Source organism: Camarhynchus parvulus, unplaced genomic scaffold, assembly GCF_901933205.1.
Source record: "Camarhynchus parvulus unplaced genomic scaffold, STF_HiC, whole genome shotgun sequence".
Taxonomy (NCBI): domain Eukaryota; kingdom Metazoa; phylum Chordata; class Aves; order Passeriformes; family Thraupidae; genus Camarhynchus; species Camarhynchus parvulus.
The window spans coordinates 90,661-109,829 of NW_022148600.1; the positions used below are offsets into that span (position 1 = coordinate 90,661).

A 19,169-nucleotide genomic window follows, 5' to 3' on the forward strand; every position below is an offset into this window, starting at 1 on the left:
AAAAATGGGATTAAAATGAGATTAAAATGGAAAAAAATTGTGATTAAAATGGGGCAAAAAAACCTAAATTTTGGGCAAATTCTGGGGGGAAAATTGGGGAAAAATTTGGGGGAAATTTGGGGAAAAACGGGAAAATTTGGGGGGAAATTGAGTGGAAAAAATGGGATTAAAATGAGATTAAAATGGGATAAAATTGGGATTAAAATGGGGCAAAAAAACCAAATTTTGGGCAAATTCCGGGGGGGGGAAATTTGGGGAAAATTGAGTGGAAAAAATTTGGATTACAATGGGGGAAAAAACCCAAATTTTGGGCAAATTCTGGGGGGGGGAAATTGGGGGAAAAAAATCCCAATTTTGGGCAAATTCTGGGGAGGAAAAATGGGAAAATTTGGGGGAAATTTGGGGAAAAAATGGGGGAAATTTGGGGGAAATTGAGTGGAAAAAAATGGGATTAAAATGAGATTAAAATGGGATAAAATTGGCATTAAAATGGGGCAAAAAAAACAAATTTTGGGCAACTTCTGGGGGAAAATTGGGGAAAATTTGGGGAAAAAATGGGGAAAATTTGAGGGAAAAATGAGAAAATTTTGGGGGAAATTGGGTGGAAAAAATGAGATTTAAATGGGAAAAAATTGGGATTAAAATGGGAAAAAACCCAAATTTTGGGCAAATTTTGGGGGGAAAATTGGGGAAAAAATTGGGGAAAATTGAGTGGAAAAATGGGATTAAAATGGGGAAAAAAATCCCAATTTTGGGCAAATTTGGGGAAAAAATTGGGAAAATTTGGGGGAAAATGAGTGGAAAATGGGATTAAAATGGGATAAAATTGGGATTAAAATGGGGCAAAAACCCAAATTTTGGGCAAATTCTGGGGGAAAATTGGGGAAAATTTGGGGAAAAAAATGGGGAAAATTTGGGGGAAATTGAGTGGAAAAAAATGGGATTAAAATGAGATTAAAATGGGATAAAATTGGCATAAAATAAAAAAACCAAATTTTTGGGCAAATTCTGGGTGGAAAATGAGTGGAAAAAATGGGATTAAAATGAGATTAAAATGGGGAAAAATCTCAAATTTTGGGCACATTCTGGGGGGGAAATTGGGGGGAAAATTGTGGAAAAAATGGGGAAAATTTGAGGGAAAAATGGAGAAAATTTTGGGGGAAATTGGGTGGAAAAATGAGATTTAAATGGGAAAAAATTGGGATTAAAATGGTGGAAAAACCCCAAATGTTGGGCAAATTTTGGGGGGGAAATTGGGGAAAAAATTGGGGAAAATTGAGTGGAAAAATGAGATTAAAATGGGGGAAAAAATCCCAATTTTGGGCAAATTCTGGGGAGGAAAAAATGGGAAAGTTTGGGGGAAAATGAGTGGAAAATGGGATTAAAATGGGGCAAAAAAACCCAAATTTTGGGCAAATTCTGGGGGGAAAATTGGGGGAAAATTTGGGGAAAAAAATGGGAAAAATTTGGGGGAAATTGAGTGGAAAAAATGGGATTAAAATGAGATTAAAATGGGGGAAAAATCTCAAATTTTGGGCAAATCCTGGAGGGGAAAATGGGAAAAAATGAGGAAAATTGAGTGAAAATTGGGATTCAAATGGGGGAAAATGGGAGAAAATTTGGATTAAAATTAGAAAAAAATAGGGAAAAATTTGAATTAAAAGGGAGTAAAAAATGGGATTAAAATGGGGGAAAATTGGAATCAAACTTGGAAAAAATAGGATTAAAATGGGGGTGAATTGGGGTGAAAATGGGGTAAAAAATGGGATTTTTGGGGCAGGAGGAGGAGCAAAAAATGGGATTAAAATGGGGGAAATTTTGGGTTAAAATTGGAAAAAATTCGGGAAAAAATAGGATTAAAATGGGGAAAATGAGGGGAAAAATGGAATTAAAAAGGAGGAACAAATGGGAGAAAATTGCTGAAAATTGGGATTAAAATTGGGGAAAATTTGGACTAAAATTGGAAAAATCAGGGAAAAAATAGGGAAAAATGGGGTAAAAAATGGGATTTTTGGGGCAGGAGGAGGAGCAAAAAATGGGATTAAAATGGGGGAAAATTTGGATTAAAATTGGAAAAATCAGGGAAAAAATAGGGAAAAAATGGGGTAAAAAATGGGATTTTTGGGGCAGGAGGAGGAGCAAAAAATGGGATTAAAATGGGGGAAATTTTGGGTTAAAATTGGAAAAAATTTGGGAAAAAAAAGAAGATGAAAATGAGTGAAGAGCTGGGGGGCAAAAGGGGAATTTTGGGGTTTTGGGCAGGAGGAGGAGTCGGAGTCGGAGTCGGAGTCGGACGAGGATTGGGGAGATTCGGCCTCGGAGTCGGACTCGGAGTCGGACGAAGACGACGGAAAATTCACATCCCTGGCGTCCAAATTCCTGAAAAAGTGCGAGTTTGGGCAAACTGGGGGGATTTGGTGAAAAATTTGGTGAAAATTTGGTGAAAATTTGGTGAAAATTTGGTGAAAATCGGGTGAAAAACGGGGAAAAAATGGAGGGAAATGGGCGAAAAATGGGATTTTTTTTTTTGGTTTTTCATGGAAATTTTGGGGAAATTTTTGGGAATTTTTTGGGGAATTTTGGGAATTTCCCTCTGGATTTTCTCCCCAGGGACAAGGAGCTGAGCGGGGCGGAGATGACTCAAAAATGCCATAAAAATGCTCCAAAAAATGGGATTTTAATGGGAATTTTTTTGGATTTTCATGGAAATTTTGGGGAAATTTTTGGGGAATTTTCCAGAATTTGAGGGATTTGCTCCCAAATTTCCCTGGCAGGGACGAGGAGCAGAATGGGATCAGTGGGAGCAGAACATGACCCAAAAATGGCTTAAAATGTCCTAAAAAATGCCCCAAAAATGGGATTTTTGGGGGATTTTCATGGGAATTTTTGGGGAATTTTTGGGGAATTTTGGGAATTTCCCTCTGGATTTTCTCCCCAAGGACAAGGAGCTGAGCGGGGCCGAGATGACTCAAAAATGCCATAAAAATGCCCCCAAAAATGGGATTTTTATGGGAATTTTTTGGGATTTTTCTGGGAATTTTATGGGATTTTTTTTGGATTTTCATGAAAATTTTGGGGAATTTCTTGGGAATTTTGGGAATTTCCCTCTGGATTTGCTCGCAGGGACGAGGAGCAGTGCGGGGCCGAGATGACTCAAAAAATGCCATAAAAATGCCCCAAAAATGGGATTTTAATGGGAATTTCTGGGGGGATTTTCATGGAAATTTTGGGGAAATTTTTGGGGAATTTTTGGGGAATTTTTTGGGAATTTTTTGGGAATTTTGGGAATTTCCCTCTGGATTTCCTCCCCAAGGACGAGGAGCAGCGCGGGGCCGAGATGACTCAAAAATGCCATAAAAATGCCCCAAAAAATGCCCCAAAAATGGGATTTTTTTTGGATTTTCATGGAAATGTTGGGGAATTTTTTGGGGAATTTTTTGGGAATTTTTGGGGATTTCATGGAATTTTGATGGGAACTTAAAGGAAGATTTTTAGGCTAAAAATGACTCAAAAAATGGCTTTAAAATCTCTGAACAATGACCTGAAAATGCCCCAAAATTGGGATTTTTATGGGAATTTTTTTGGATTTTCATGGAAATTTTGGGGAATTTTTGGGGAATTTTTGGGGGAATTTTTGGGGATTTTATAGAATTTTGATGGGAACTTAAAGGAAGATTTTTAGGCTAAAAATGACTCAAAAATGGCTTTAAAATCTTTTAAAAATGACCTGAAAATGGGATTTTTATGGGAATTTTATCAGATTTTTTTGGGATTTTCATGGAAATTTTGGGGAATTTTTTGCAATTTTTTGGGGAATTTTGGGGAATTTTGGAGGGAGTGTAGCGGAAGATTTTTAGGGTAGAAAATGACTCAAAAAATGGCTTTAAAATCCTTTAAAAATGACCCCAAAAATGGGATTTTTATGGGATTCTTTTTGGATTTTCATGGAAATTTTGGGGGAATTTTTGGGAATTTTGGGGAATTTTCCAGAATTTGAGGGATTTGCTCCCAAATTTCTTTGGCATGAAAGAGGAGCAGAATGGGATCAGTGGGAGCAGGACATGACCCAAAAATGGGTCCAAAAATCCCTGAAAAATGCCCCAAAAATGGGATTTTAATGGGAATTTTTGGGGTTTTTTATGGGATTTTTTTTGGATTTTCATGGAAATTTTGGGGAAATTTTTGGGAATTTTTTGGGAATTTCTCTCTGGATTTTCTCCCCAGGGATGAGGAGCAGCGCGGGGCGGAGATGACTCAAAAATGCCATAAAAATGCCCCAAAAAATGCCCCAAAAATGGGATTTTATGGGATTTTTTTTGGATTTTCATGGAAATTTTGGGGAAATTTTTGGGGAATTTTGGGGAATTTTCCAGAATTTGAGGGATTTGCTCCCAAATTTCCCTGGCAGGGACGAGGAGCAGAATGGGATCAGTGGGAGCAGGACATGACCCAAAAATGGCTTAAAATGTCCTAAAAAATGACCTAAAAATGGGATATTTTTTGGATTTTTTGGGGGATTTTCATGGAAATTTTTGGGGAATTTTTTGGGAATTTTTTGGGGAATTTTGGGAATTTCCCTCTGGATTTTCTCCCCAGGGACAAGGAGCTGAGCGGGGCGGAGATGACTCAAAAATGGCTTGAAAATGCTCCAAAAAATGGGATTTTAATGGGAATTTTTTGGGATTTTTCTGGGATTTTTAGGGATTTTTTTTGGATTTTCATGGAAATTTTGGGGAAATTTTTGGGAATTTTTTGGGAATTTCCCTCTGGATTTCCTCCCAGGGACGAGGAGCTGAGCGGGGCCGAGATGACTCAAAAATGCCATAAAAATGCCCCAAAAATGGGATTTTTATGGGAATTTTTTTGGATTTTCATGGGAATTTTGGGGAAATTTTTTGGGAATTTTGGGGAATTTCCCTCTGGATTTTCTCCCCAGGGACGAGGAGCGGCGCGGGGCGGAGCGGCGGCGCGAGGAGAAGGCCAAGAAGAAGCTGGAGAGGAAGAGCGGAGGGAGGAGGAGGAGGAGGAGGAGGAAGGGGGGGAGTGGGAGAAAGTCAAGTGTGGGGTGCCCCTGATCAAGGTGAGAATGGGGGAAAAATGGGAATTTGGGGAAAAAATGGGAATTGGGGAAAAAAATTGGAATTTTGGGGGGAAAAATTTGAATTTTTGGGGATTTTTTGGAGGAAAAAATGGAATTTTTGGGTGGGATTTTGGGGGAAAAAATTGAATTTAGGGGAAAAAATGGGATTTTTGGGAATTTTGGGGGAAAAATTTGAATTTTGGGGGGATTTTTTGGAGGAAAGAATGGGAATTTTTGGGAAAAAAATGGGAATTCTTGGGGGAAAAAATCTGAATTTTTTTGAGGAAAATTTTGGATTTCGGGGGAAAAATTTGAATTTTTGGGGGAAAAATTTGAATTTTTTGGGGATTTTTTGGAGGAAAAATGGAATTTTTGGGGGGATTTGGGGGAAAAATTGAATTTAGGGGGAAAAAATGGGATTTTTGGGAATTTTGGGGAAAAAATTTGAATTTTGGGGAAAAAACGGGAATTTTTGGGGAAAAAAATGGGAATTTTGGGGGATTTTGGGAAAAAAATTGAATTTTTGGGGGAAAAAAATCTGAAACTTTTGGAGAAAAAATTTGGGGTTTTAGGGAAAAAATGGGAATTTTTAGGATTAAAAAATTGAAATTTTGGGGATCTCTTTGGAAAACAAAAAAGAATTTTTGGGGGAAAAAATCTGAAATTTTTCGAGGAAAAATTTTGGATTTCGGGGGAAAAATTTGAATTTTGGGGGGAAAAATTTGAATTTTTGGGGATTTTTTGGAGGAAAAAATGGAATTTTTGGGGGGATTTGGGGGAAAAAAATTGAATTTAGGGGGAAAAAATGGGATTTTTGGGAATTTTGGGGAAAGAATTGGGATTTTTGGGGTAAAAATGGGAATTTTGGGGGGATTTTTTGGAGGAAAGAATGGGAATTTTGGGAAAAAAATGGGAATTTTTGGGGGAAAAAATCTGAAATTTTTTGAGGAAAAATTTTGGATTTGGGGGGAAAAATTTGAATTTTGGGGGGAAAAATTTGAATTTTTTGGGGATTTTTGGAGGAAAAAATGGAATTTTTGGGGGGATTTGGGGGAAAATATTGTACTTAGGGGAAAAAATGGGATTTTTGGGAATTTTGGGGTAAAAATTTGAATTTTGGGGGATTTTTGGAGGAAAGAATGGGAATTTTTAGGGGAAGAAATGGGATTTTGGGGGAAAAAATATGGATTTTAGGGGAAAAATAGGAATTTTATGGATTTTTGGGGAAAAAATCTTGGATTTTTTGGGAAAAACTGGGAATTTTTGGGGCAAAAAATGGAAATTTTGGGGGGAAAAATGGGATTTTTGGGAATAAAATCTGAAATTTTGGGGGAAAATTTTGGATTTTGGGGGAAAAACTGGGAATTTTTAGGGGGAAAAAAGAAGAAATTTGGGGGATTTTTTTGGGGGAAAAAATCTGAAACTTTTGGGGGAAAAATTTTGAATTTTTTGGGGTAAAAATTTTGAATTTTGGGGGCAAAACATTGGAATCTTTTGGGATTTTTTGGGGGGGAAGACCAGGAATTTTTAGGGAAAAAAATTGAATTTTAGGGGATTTTTTTGGAGGGAAAAATGAGATGAAAATTGAGTCAAAAATGAGGAAAACATTGGAATAAAATTGAGTGAAAAATGGGATTGAAATTGGGAAAAATTGGAGGAAAAATGGGATGAAAATTGGGATGGAGATTTTGGGGAATTTGGGAAAATTGAGGTGAAAATTTGGTGAAAATTGGGTACAAAACAGGGGAAAAATGAGGAAAAATTGGGATTTTAGGGGAGAAAATGGAATTTTTAGGGGATTTTTTTGTGCTTTGGGGATCGAGATGGAAATTTTTAGAGATTTTGGGAAAAAAGTTGCTTTTTGAGGGATATTTTGGGGGGACTTTTGAGCCATTTTTGGGGCATTTTTTGAATATTTGTAGGGATTTTTGGGGGGAATTTTTGGGGGATTTTGGGGGGTTTTTAATTGAAATTTTGGGGCTTTTTTTGACTTTTGTTTTTGGGGTTTTTTTGGGGGCAGGAAAAGCCCAAAATGTTCGCCAAGGGCACCGAGATCACCGTGGGGCTCGTGGTGAAAAAACTCAACGAGATCCTGCAGGCCCGGGGCAAGAAAGGCACCGACAGGTGGGCAAAAAACCCCAAATTTCACCCCAAAATCGGCCCCAAAATCACCCAAAATTGCCCTGAAATTGGCCCAAAAATCACCCAAAATCGGCCCAAAAATCACCCAAATTTAACCTGAAATTGGCCCAAAATTCACCCAAAATCGGCCCCAAAATCACCCAAATTTAACCTGAAATTGGCCCAAAAATCACCCAAAATTGCCCTGAAGTTGTCCCAAAATTTGCCCCAAAATTCACAAAAAATTCCCCCAAAAATCCCATTTAAAGTCCCCTAAAAGTGACCCAAAATTCTCTTAAAATTGTTCTAAAATCACCCAAAATTCACCCAAAATCAGCCTGAAATTGTCCTAAAATTTAGCAAAAAATCCTCCCAAATTCACCCAAAATCCCATTTAAAGTCCCCTAAAAATGACCCAAAATTCACTTTAAATTGCCTGAAAATTGTACCCAAATTCACCCAAAATTCGCCCCAAAATTCACCCAAAATTGCCCTGAAATTGGCCCAAAATTCACCAAAAATTCCCCCAAAAATCTCATTTAAAGTCCCCTAAAAGTGACCCAAAATTCTCTTAAAATTCTTCTAAAATTGTCCTAAAATTCACCCAAAAATTGTCCTAAAATTCACCCAAAATTCACCCCAAAAAAACCCCAAATTCACCCCAAATTTTCCTAAAATTGTCTTAAAATTCACCTTAAAATTGTCCTAAATTTCCCCCAAAATTCACAAAAAATTCCCCCAAAAATCCCATTTAAAGTCCCCTAAAAATGACCCAAAATCCACTTTAAATTGTGCCAAAAATCACCCAAAATTACCCCAAAAATTCTTCTAAAATTGTCCTAAAATTCACCCAAAATTCACCCAAAATCACCTTTTAAAAAACCCCAAATTCAACCCAAATTGTCCCAAAATTCCCCCAAAATTCCCAAAAAATTCCCTCAAAAATCCCATTTAAAGTCCCCTAAAAATGACCCAAAATCCACTTTAAATTGCCCTAAAATCACCCAAAATTGTCCTAAAATTGTCCTAAAATTCACCCAAAATTGGCCCCAAAATGCACCAAAAATTCCCAAAAAATCCCATTTAAAGTCCCCTAAAAATGACCCAAAATCCACTTTAAATTGCCCTAAAATCACCCAAAATTACCCAAAATTCACCCAAAAATTCTTCTAAAATTGTGGCAAAATTCACCCCAAAATTGTCCTAAAATTCCCCCAAAATTCACCCCCAAAAAACCCAAATTCACCCCAAATTCTCCTGAAATTGTCTTAAAATTCACCTTAAAATTGTCCTAAAATTCCCCCCAAATTTGCCCCAAAATTTCCCTTTTCTCCCCCAATTTTGCCCCGATTTTCGCTCCATTTTTAACCTTTTCATAACCAATTTTTAACCCTTTCTTTGCCCATTTTCCACCCCATTTTTAACCCTTTCTTTGCCCATTTTCCACCCCAATTTCCCCCCAATAAATCCCCCTCCTTTTTAACCAATTTCCCCCTTTTTTGACCCATTTCAGCCCCATTTTTAACCCATTTTTAACCCTTTTCTCGCCTGTTTATAACCCATTTTTAAGTCCATTTTAACCCTTTTTTACCTGTTTTCCACCCCTAATTTCCCCCCCAATTTTAACCAATTTCCCCTTTTTTAACCCATTTTCCACCCCATTTTTAACCCTTTCTTTACCTATTTTCCTCTCAAATTTTACTGAATTTTAACCCTTTCATAACCCATTTTAACCCTTTTTCCAGCCCATTCTTAACCCTTTTTCCCCCTTTTTTCCCCCATTTTCCACCCTATTTTTAACCCTTTTTTCCCCCATTTTTCACCCCATTTCCCCTCTTTTTCCACTCCATTTTTAACCCTTTCTCCCCAAATTATTCCTCCCATTTTTAACCCTTTATGTCTGATTTTTCATTGGTTTTCACCCATTTTAACCCCGTTTTTAACCCTTTTTTCACCCAATTTCCTTCTCATTTTTGACCAATTTCCCTATTTTTTCAGCTCCTTTTTAACCCTTTCTTCACCCATTCTTCACTCCATTTTTCCCGTTTCCCACCCTCATTTCCCCAATTCCCCCCCATTTTTCACCCCATTTTTAACCCTTTCTCACCCATTTTCCACCCCCCTTTTAACCCTTTATAACCAATTTTAACCCCTTTTCCACCACTTCTTTTCCTTCATTTTTTTCTCAATTTTTCCCCTCTAAAGTTTCCCTAATTTTTTCTCCAGTTTTTCCCCAAATTTTCCCTTTCTATCTCATTTTCTCTCCATTCCCCCATTTTAATCCAAATTTTCCTAATTTTTCCCCCGTTTTAATCCCATTTTTCGCCCGTTTCTCGCCCAATTTTCACCCAATTTCCCCCAAATTTTCCCCAAGCCCCCCCTCCCTATTTTGAACCGATTTCCCCGTTTTTCACCCCAATTGTTGCCCCCAGGGCTGCCCAGATCGAGCTGCTGCAGCACCTGGTGGCCGTGGCGCACGAGCACAACCTGGGCGTGCCCCTGGAGCTCAAAATCAAATTCAACATCGTGGCCTCGCTCTACGACTACAACCCCAACCTGGCCGCCTACATGAAGGTGGAATTGGGGCAAAAAAGGGGGAAAACGGGCAAAAAAATTGGGGGGAAATTGGGAAAAATTGGGGGAAATTCGGGTGAAAAAAGGGTTAAAAGTGGGCAAGAAATGGGGAAAAAATGGGGAAAAAATGGGGTTAAAAATGGGATTTAATTTGGATTTTTGGGGCTTGTATGGAGGTGAAAAAAGGGTTAAAACTGGGGGAAAATTGGGTGAAAAAAGGGTTAAAAATGGGCAAGAAATGGGAAATTTTTTTGGATTTTCGAGGTTATGTGAAGGTAAATAAAGGGTTAATAGTGGGTGAAATATGGGTGGAAATTGGGTGAAAATTTGGGGAAAAATGGGGAAAAAATGGGGTTAAAAATGGGATTTAATTTGAATTTTTGGGGCTTGTATGGAGGTGAAGAAAGGATTAAAAATGGGGGAAAATTGGGTGAAAAAAAGGGTTAAAAATGGGGAAAATTTGGGGTTAAAATGGGATTTAATTTGGATTTTTTGTGTGACTGCAACCCCAACTTGGCCGCCTACATGAAGGTGGAATTGGGGCAAAAAAAAGGGAAAACGGGCAAAAAAATGGGGGGAATTGGGTGAAGAAAGGGTTAAAAATGGGGAAAAATTGGGGTTAAAAATGGGATTTAATTTGGATTTTTGGGGCTTGTATGGAGGTGAAGAAAGGGTTAAAACTGGGGGAAAATTGGGTGAAAAAAGGGTTAAAAATGGGGTTAAAAATGGGATTTAATTTGGATTTTTTGTGTGACTACAACCCCAACCTGGCCGCCTGCATGAAGGTGGAATTGGGGGAAAAAAGGGGAAAACGGGCAAAAAAATGTGGGGGAATTGGGTGAAGAAAGGGTTAAAAATGGGGAAAAATGGGGTTAAAAATGGGATTTAATTTGGATTTTTGGGGCTTGTATGGAGGTGAAGAAAGGGTTAAAAATGGGGGAAATTGGGGAAAATTGGGGGAAAATTGGGGGAAATTCGGGTGAAAAAAGGGTTAAAAATGGGCAAGAAATGGGAAATTTTTTTTGGTTTTTCGAGGTTATGTGAAGGTAAATAAAGGGTTAATAGTGGGTGAAAAAATGGGTGGAAATTGGGGTGAAAATTTGGGGAAAAAGGGGTTAAAAATGGGAATTTTTGGGGGTTTTGGGGGCTATGTGAAGGCTTAGAAAGGGTTAAAATTTGGTGGGAAATTGGGGAAAAAATGGGTGGAAATTTGGGGAAAATTTGGGTTAAAAATGGGGTTAAAAATGGGATTTAATTTGGATTTTTGGGGCTTGTATGGAGCTGAAGAAAAGGGTTAAAATGGGGGAAAAATGGGGGAAAATTGGGTAAAAAATTGGGGGAAAATTGGGTGAAAAAAGGGTTAAAAATGGGGTTAAAATGGAATTAATTTGGATTTTTTGTGTGACTACAACCCCAACCTGGCCGCCTGCATGAAGGTGGAATTGGGGGAAAAAAAGGGAAAAATGGGCAAAAAATGGGGGGGGAAATTGGGGAAAAATTGGGTGAAAAAAGGGTTAAAATGGGCAAGAAATGGGGAAAAAATGGGGAAAAAATGGGGTTAAAAATGGGATTTAATTTGGATTTTTGGGGCTTGTATGGAGCTGAAGAAAGGGTTAAAAATGGGGGAAAAATGGGAGGAAAATTGGGTAAAAAATTGGGGGAAAATTGGGTGAAAAAAGGGTTAAAAATGGGGTTAAAATGGAATTAATTTGGATTTTTGTGTGACTACAGCCCCAACCTGGCCGCCTGCATGAAGGTGGAATTGGGGAAAAAAGGGGGAAAATGGGCAAAAAAATTGGGGGGAAATTGGGGAAAATTGGGTGAAAAAAGGGTTAAAAATGGGCAAGAAATGGGGAAAAATGGGGTTAAAAATGGGATTTAATTTGGATTTTTGGGGCTTATATGGAGGTGAAGAAAGGGTTAAAAATGGGGGGAAATTGGGGAAAAATTGGGTGAAAAAAGGGTGAAAATTTAGGGGAAAAAGGGGTTAAAAATGGGAATTTTTGGGGGGTTTTGGGGGCTATGTGAGGGCTTAGAAAGGGTTAAAATTTGGGGGAAATTGGGGTTGAAAATGGGATTTCTTTGGGTTTTTTGGGCGGTTGTTGGGCAAGTTTGGGATTTGTGGGGTCAGGACTCATTCCTGGGCTCACCTTTGGGGCTTTGGGGGTCAGTTTGGGGTCAGATTTGGGATTTTTGGGGTCACATTTGGGATTTTGGGGGTCAAATTTGGGATTTTTGGGGTCACATTTGGGATTTTTGGGGTCAAATTTGGGATTTTGGGGTTCAAATTTGGGATTTTTGGGGTCAGATTTGGGATTTTGGGGTCACATTTGGGATTTTGGGGGTCAAATTTGGGATTTTTGGGGTCACATTTGGGATTTTTGGGGTCACATTTGGGATTTTGGGGTCACATTTGGGGTTTTGGGGTCACATTTGGGATTTTTGGGGTCAAATTTGGGATTTTTGTGTCCCTTTCCCACCTGAACTCTGGTAGAAGTGCCTGGACCAGTCTGTGGGGTCACATTTGGGATTTTGGGGTTAAATTTGGGGTTTTTGGGTCAGATTTGGGAATTTTGGGGTCACATTTGGGATTTTGGGGTCACATTTGGGGTTTTTGGTTCATTTGGGTTTTGCCAGCCCGAGCTGTGGCAGAAGTGCCTGGGCTGATCTGTGGGGTCAGTTTGGGATTTTTGGGGTCACATTTGGGATTTTTGGGGTCACATTTGGGATTTTTGGGGTCACATTTGGGATTTTTGTGTCCCTTTTCAGCCTGAACTCTGGCAGAAGTGCCTGGACCAATCTGTGGGGTCACATTTGGGATTTTTGGGGTCACATTTGGGATTTTTGGGGTCACATTTGGGGTTTTGGGGGTCACATTTGGGATTTTTGGGGTCACATTTGGGATTTTTGTGTCCCTTTTCAGCCAGAACTCTGGCAGAAGTGCCTGGGCTGAGCTGTGGGGTCAGTTTGGGATTTTTGGGTTCAAATTTGGGATTTTTGGGGTCACATTTGGGATTTTTGGGGTCAAATTTGGGATTTTTGTGTCCCTTTCCCGCCTGAACTCTGGTAGAAGTGCCTGGACCAATCTGTGGGGTCACATTTGGGATTTTGGGGTTAAATTTGGGGTTTTGGGCTCAGATTTGGGATTTTTAGGGTAACATTTATAACTTTTTGGGGTTTTTGGGGTCACATTTGGGGATTTTGGGGTCACATTTGGGGTTTTTGGTTCATTTCCAGCCGGAGCTGTGGCAGAAGTGCCTGGGCTGCATCTGTGGGGTCACTTTGGGATTTTTGGGTTCAAATTTGGGATTTTTGGGGTCAAATTTGGGATTTTTGTGTCCCTTTCCCGCCTGAACTCTGGCAGAAGTGCCTGGACCAATCCGTGGGGTCAGTTTGGGATTTTGGGGTCACATTTGGGGTTTTTGGGGTCACATTTGGGATTTTGGGGTCACATTTGGGATTTTGGGGTCACATTTGGGATTTTGGGGTCACATTTGGGGTTTTTGGTTCATTTCCAGGCGGAGCTGTGGCAGAAGTGCCTGGGCTGATCTGTGGGGTCAGGACCAATCTGTGGGGTCACATTTGGGATTTTGGGGTCACATTTGGGATTTTTGGGCTCAGATTTACAATTTTTTGGTTCTTTCCATTTCTGCGACGCTCGTGGCAGAAGTGCCTGGGCTGCATCTGGAGGTCGCTTGGGTTTTTGGGGTCCACTTGGGATTTTGGTGGGTTAAAACGTCCTGGAGGAGTCCGAGAACCTCGGCAACCCCGAGCAGGTCTGGGGCAGTTATGGGGGCATTTGTGGGGTTTGGGGGCAGTTATGGGGTTTGGGGGCATTTATGGGGTTTTTGGGGTCATTTATGGGGTTTGGGGTCATTTATGGGGCAATCTGAGAACCTCGGCAACCCCAAGCAGGTCTGGGGCAGTTATGGGGGCAGTTTTGGGGGCATTTGTGGGGTTTGGGGGCAGTTATGGGGTCTTGGGGGCAGTTATGGGGTCATTTATGGGGTTTTGGGGTCATTTAAGGAGTTTGGGGGCAGTTATGGAGGCATTTATGGGGTTTGGGGGCATTTATGGGGTTTTTGGGGTCATTTATGGGGTTTGGGGGCAGTTGTGGGGTTTGGGATCCATTTATGGGGCAATCTGAGAACCTCGGCAACCCTGAGCAGGTGCGGGGCAGTTGTGGGGGCAGTTATGGGGTTTTGGGGGTCATTTATGGGGTTTGGGGTCATTTATGGGGTTTTTGGGGTCATTTATGGGGTTTTGGGGGCATTTATGGGGTTTGGGATCCATTTGTGGGGGCGGGGCATTACAGGGCTGGGCAACCCCGAGCAGGTCTGGGGCAGTTATGGGGGCAGTTATGGGGTCATTTGTGGGGTTTGGGGGCATTTATGGGGTTTGGGGGCAGTTATGGGGGCATTTATGGGGTTTTGGGGTCATTTAAGGAGTTTGGGGGCAGTTATGGGGTCATTTGTGGGGTTTTGGGGGCATTTATGGGGTTTGGCATCATTTATGGGGCAATCTGAGAACCTCGGCAACCCCGAGCAGGTCTGGGGCAGTTTTGGGGGCAGTTATGGGGTCACTTTTGGAGGTTTGGGGTCATTTATGGGGTTTGGGGACAGTTATGGGGTCATTTGTCGGGTTTGGGGGCATTTGTGGGGTCTTGGGAGCAGTTATGGGGTCATTTGTGGGGTTTTGGGGGCATTTGTGGGGTTTGGGATCCATTTGTGGGGCAGTCCGAGAACCTCGGCAACCACGAGCAGGTCTGGGGCAGTTTTGGGGGCAGTTATGGGGTCATTTGTGGGGTTTGGGGTCATTTATGGGGTTTGGGGTCATTTATGGGGTTTTTGGGGTCATTTATGGGGTTCGGGGTCATTTGTGGGGCAGTTTTTGGGTTATTTGGGGGGTTTTGGGGAGTTTTGGGATCCATTTATGGGGTTTGGGGATACCTGGGGGGTTTTGGAGTTGGTTATGGGGCAGTTTTGGGGTCATTTATGGGGTTTTTGGGTTCATTTCCAGCCATTCCGTGTCCGAGGCTGTGTCCTGAGCCTGGTGGAGCTCAGGGGTGATTTTGGGGTCATTTTGGGGTGATTTATGGGATTTTTGGGGTCATTTCCAACCATTCTAGATCCGAGGCTGCGTGCTCACCCTGGTGGAGCTCAGGGGTCACTTTTGGGATTTTTGGGTTCATTTATGGGATTTTTGGGTTCATTTCCAGCCGTTCTGGGTCCGAGGCTGCGTGCTCACCCTGGTGGAGCTCAGGGGTGATTTTGGGGTGATTTATGGGGTGATTTATGGGGTGATTTATGGGGTGATTTATGGGGATTTTGGGTTCGTTTTCAGCTGTTCCAGGTGCATGGCTGTGTCCTGACCCTGGTGGAGCTCAGGGGTGATTTTGGGGTCATTTATGGGATTTTTGGGGTTTTTTTGTTTTCAGCATTTATGTTGGGGGTGTGCTCACCCTGGTGGAGCTCACGGGTGATTTTGGGCTGATTTTGGGGTCACTTTTGGGGTGATTTATGGGATTTTTGGGTTCGTTTCCAGCCGTTCCGTGTCCGTGGCTGTGTCCTGACCCTGGTGGAGCTCAGGGGTGATTTTGGGTTCATTTATGGGATTTTTGGGTTCTTTTCGGCTTCTGTCGTGTGGGGCTCACCCTGGGGGTGGGAGTCTGGGGTCACTTTTGGGGTGATTTATGGGATTTTGGGTCATTTTGGGGTTCTGGGGTCACCCTGGGGGTGATTTAGGGGGATTTGGGGTGATTTTGGGGTTTTGGGGGATTTTTGGGGTAATTTATGGGATTTTTGGGTTCATTTTCAACCATTCTAGATCCGTGGCGTGTGCTGACCCTGGTGGAGCTCAGGGGTGATTTTGGGGCATTTTTGGGGGATTTTTGGGTGATTTTTTGGGTTCATTTCCAGCCATTCCGTGTCTGTGGCTGCATGCTGACCCTGGTGGAGGTTTGGGGTGATTTTGGGGTATTTTGGGATTTTGGGGTATTTATGGGATTTTTGGGTTCATTTCCAGCCTTCCGTGTCCGTGGCTGTGTGCTGACCTGGTGGAGCTCAGGGGTGATTTTGGGGTATTTTTGGGATTTTTGGGTTTGTTTTTGGGTTATTTTTGGATTTTGGGTGATTTTGGGGTTCTGGGGGTCACTTTTGGGGTGATTTATGGATTTTGGGTGATTTTGGGGTCTGGGGTATTTTGGGTGATTTATGGGATTTTGGGGTATTTCCAACCATAGATGGGAGGTTGGGGTGACCTTGGGGGTCTGGGGTCACTTTTGGATTTTTGGGGTGATTTATGGGATTTTTGGGGTCATTTCCAGCCATTCTAGGTCCGTGGCTGTGTGCTGACCCTGGTGGAGCTCAGGGGTATTTTGGGTGATTTTGGGTGATTTATGGTTTTGGTTTGATTTTGGGGTCATTTATGGGATTTTTGGGTTCATTTTCAGCCGTTTGGGTCCGTGGCTGTGTCCTGACCCTGGTGGAGCTCAGGGGTGATTTTTGGGGTGATTTTGGGTGATTTTGGGGTTGATTTATGGGGTGATTTATGGGATTTTGGGTGATTTTGGGGTTTTGGGGTCCTTTTGGGTTTTTGGTTTCTGTTCCAGCCATTCGGTCGTGGCTGTGTCCTGACCCTGGTGGAGCTCAGGGGTGATTTTGGGTCATTTATGGGATTTATGGGTGATTTTTTGGGTTCATTTCCAGCCGTTTCATGTCCGTGGCTGCGTGCTCACCCTGGTGGAGCTCAGGGGTCACTTTTGGGGTGATTTATGGGATTTTGGGTGATTTTGGGGTTCTGGGGTCACTTTGGGGTGATTTATGGGATTTGGGGTGATTTTGGGGTTCTGGGGTCACTTTTGGGGTGATTTATGGGATTTTTGGGGTCATTTCCAACCATTCTAGATCCGAGGCTGTGTGCTGACCCTGGTGGAGCTCAGGGGTCACTTTTGGGATTTTTGGGGTCATTTATGGGGTTTTTGGGTTCATTTCCAGCCATTCCGGGTCTGTGGCTGCATGCTGACCCTGGTGGAGCTCAGGGGTGATTTTGGGGGGATTTTGGAGTGATTTATGGGATTTTGGGGTCATTTATGGGATTTTTGGGTTCATTTCCAGCTGTTCCGGGTCCGTGGCTGTGTGCTCACCCTGGTGGAGCTCACGGGTCACTTTTGGGGTGATTTTTGGGATTTTGGGGTTGCTTTTAGGGTTATTTATGGGATTTTGGGTGATTTTGGGGTTCTGGGGTCACTTTTGGGTTCATTTATGGGATTTTTGGGTTCGTTTCCAGCCATTCCGGGTCCGTGGCTGCGTGCTGACCCTGGTGGAGCGTGTGGGGTGATTTTGGGGTGATTTTGGGGTCATTTATGGGATTTTTGGGGTAATTTATGGGATTTTTGGGTTCGTTTTCAGCCGTTCCAGGGTTGTGGGGGTCCTGAGGTGATTGGGCTCATTGGGGGTGATTTTTGGGTGATTTTGGGGTATTTTTGGGTGTTTTTTGGGTTCATTTCCAGCCGTTCCGTGTCTGTGGCTGCGTGCTCACCCTGGTGGAGCTCAGGGGTGATTTTGGGGTATTTTTGGGTCATTTATGGGATTTTTGGGTGATTTTTTTGGGTTCATTTCCAGCCGTTCCGTGTCTGTGGCTGCATGCTCACCCTGGTGGAGCTCAGGGGTGATTTTGGGTGATTTTGGGGTGATTTATGGGATTTTTGGGTTCGTTTTCAGCCGTTCCATGTCCGTGGCGGTGTCCTGAGCCTGGTGGAGCTCAGGGGTGATTTTGGGTTCATTTATGGGATTTTTGGGTGATTTTTTTGGGTTCATTTCCAGCCGTTCCGTGTCCGTGGCTGCGTGCTCACCCTGGTGGAGCTCAGGGGTCACTTTTGGGGTGATTTATGGGATTTGGGGTGATTTTGGGGTTCTGGGGTCACTTTTGGGGTGATTTATGGGATTTGGGGTGATTTTGGGGTTCTGGGGTCACTTTTGGGGTGATTTATGGGATTTTTGGGGTCATTTCCAGCCATTCTAGATCCGAGGCTGCGTGCTGACCCTGGTGGAGCTCAGGGGTGATTTTGGGTGATTTTGGGTGATTTTTATGGGGTATTTTGGGGTGATTTTGGGGTCATTTATGGGGTTTTTGGGTTCATTTTCAGTCGTTCCGTCGGGTCCGTGGCTGCGTGCTGACCCTGGTGGAGCTCAGGGGTGATTTTGGGGTGATTTTGGGTGATTTTGGGGTATTTTGGGGTGATTTTGGGGTCAATTTGGGGTCATTTATGGGGTTTTGGGTTATTTCAGCTATTCCGGGTCCGTGGCTGCGTGCTGACCCTGGTGGAGCTCAGGGGTGATTTTGGGTCATTTTGGGTGATTTGGGGTGATTTTGGGGTGATTTATGGGATTTTTGGGTTCGTTTTCAGCCGTTCCAGGTCTGTGGCGGTGTCCTTACCCTGGTGGAGCTCAGGGGTGATTTTGGGTGATTTTGGGGTGATTTATGGGATTTTTGGGTTCATTTCCAGCCATTCCGTGTCCGAGGCTGTGTCCTGAGCCTGGTGGAGCTCAGGGGTGATTTTGGGGTGATTTTGGGGTGATTTTGGGGTCATTTATGGGATTTTTGGGTTCATTTCCAGCCATTCCAGGTCCGTGGCTGCGTGCTCACCCTGGTGGAGGTTTGGGGTGATTTTGGGGTCATTTATGGGATTTTTGGGTTATTTGAGGCTGGGGTCCTTTTGGGGTCCGTGTTGGGTTTGGGGTGATCTTGGTGGTTCTGGGGTCACTTTTGGGGTGATTTATGGGATTTTTGGGGTCATTTCCAACCATTCTAGATCCGAGGCTGCGTGCTCACCCTGGTGGAGCTCAGGGGTGATTTTGGGGGTTTTATGGGGATTTTGGAGTGATTTATGGGATTTTTGGGTAATTTATGGGATTTTTGGGTTCATTTCCAGCCATTCCGGGTCCGTGACTGTGTCCTGAGCCTGGTGGAGCTCAGGGGTGATTTTGGGTGATTTTGGGGTCATTTATGGGGTTTTTGGGTTCATTTCCAGCTGTTCCGTGTCCTTGCGTGTGCTCACCCTGGTGGAGCTCAGGGGTGATTTTGGGGTGTTGGTGTTGGGTATTTATGGGATTTTTTATTTTGGGGTATTTATGATTTTTGGTTCGCTTAGCCATTCTGGTCTGTGGCTGCGCGCTCACCCTGGTGGAGCTCAGGGGTGATTTTGGGGTCATTTATGGGATTTTTGGGTTCATTTCCAGCCGTTCCGTGTCCGAGGCTGCATGCTCACCCTGGTGGAGCTCAGGGGTGATTTTGGGGTGATTTTGGGTGATTTTGGGGTCATTTTGGGGTTATTTTGGGGTGATTTTGGGGTGATTTATGGGGTTTTGTTATTTTAGCCGGGGGTCCCCTGGTG

The 19,169-nt window shown here is 42.5% G+C and overlaps 1 protein-coding gene across 1 annotated transcript in view; it reads left to right on the forward strand.

Annotated features, from left to right (window-relative positions):
* The window catches only part of EIF3CL (eukaryotic translation initiation factor 3 subunit C like), a gene marked incomplete at its 3' end in the record, with an annotated part of 51,461 nt that overhangs the window by 19,210 nt on the left and 13,082 nt on the right, over nt 1–19,169 (forward strand). Inside the window, 7 exon segments of the mRNA XM_030970692.1 lie at nt 2,263–2,387; nt 4,937–5,001; nt 5,004–5,080; nt 7,101–7,204; nt 9,634–9,775; nt 12,413–12,437; nt 13,397–13,551. Of these exon segments, the coding sequence (XP_030826552.1) occupies nt 2,263–2,387; nt 4,937–5,001; nt 5,004–5,080; nt 7,101–7,204; nt 9,634–9,775; nt 12,413–12,437; nt 13,397–13,551 (693 nt within the window).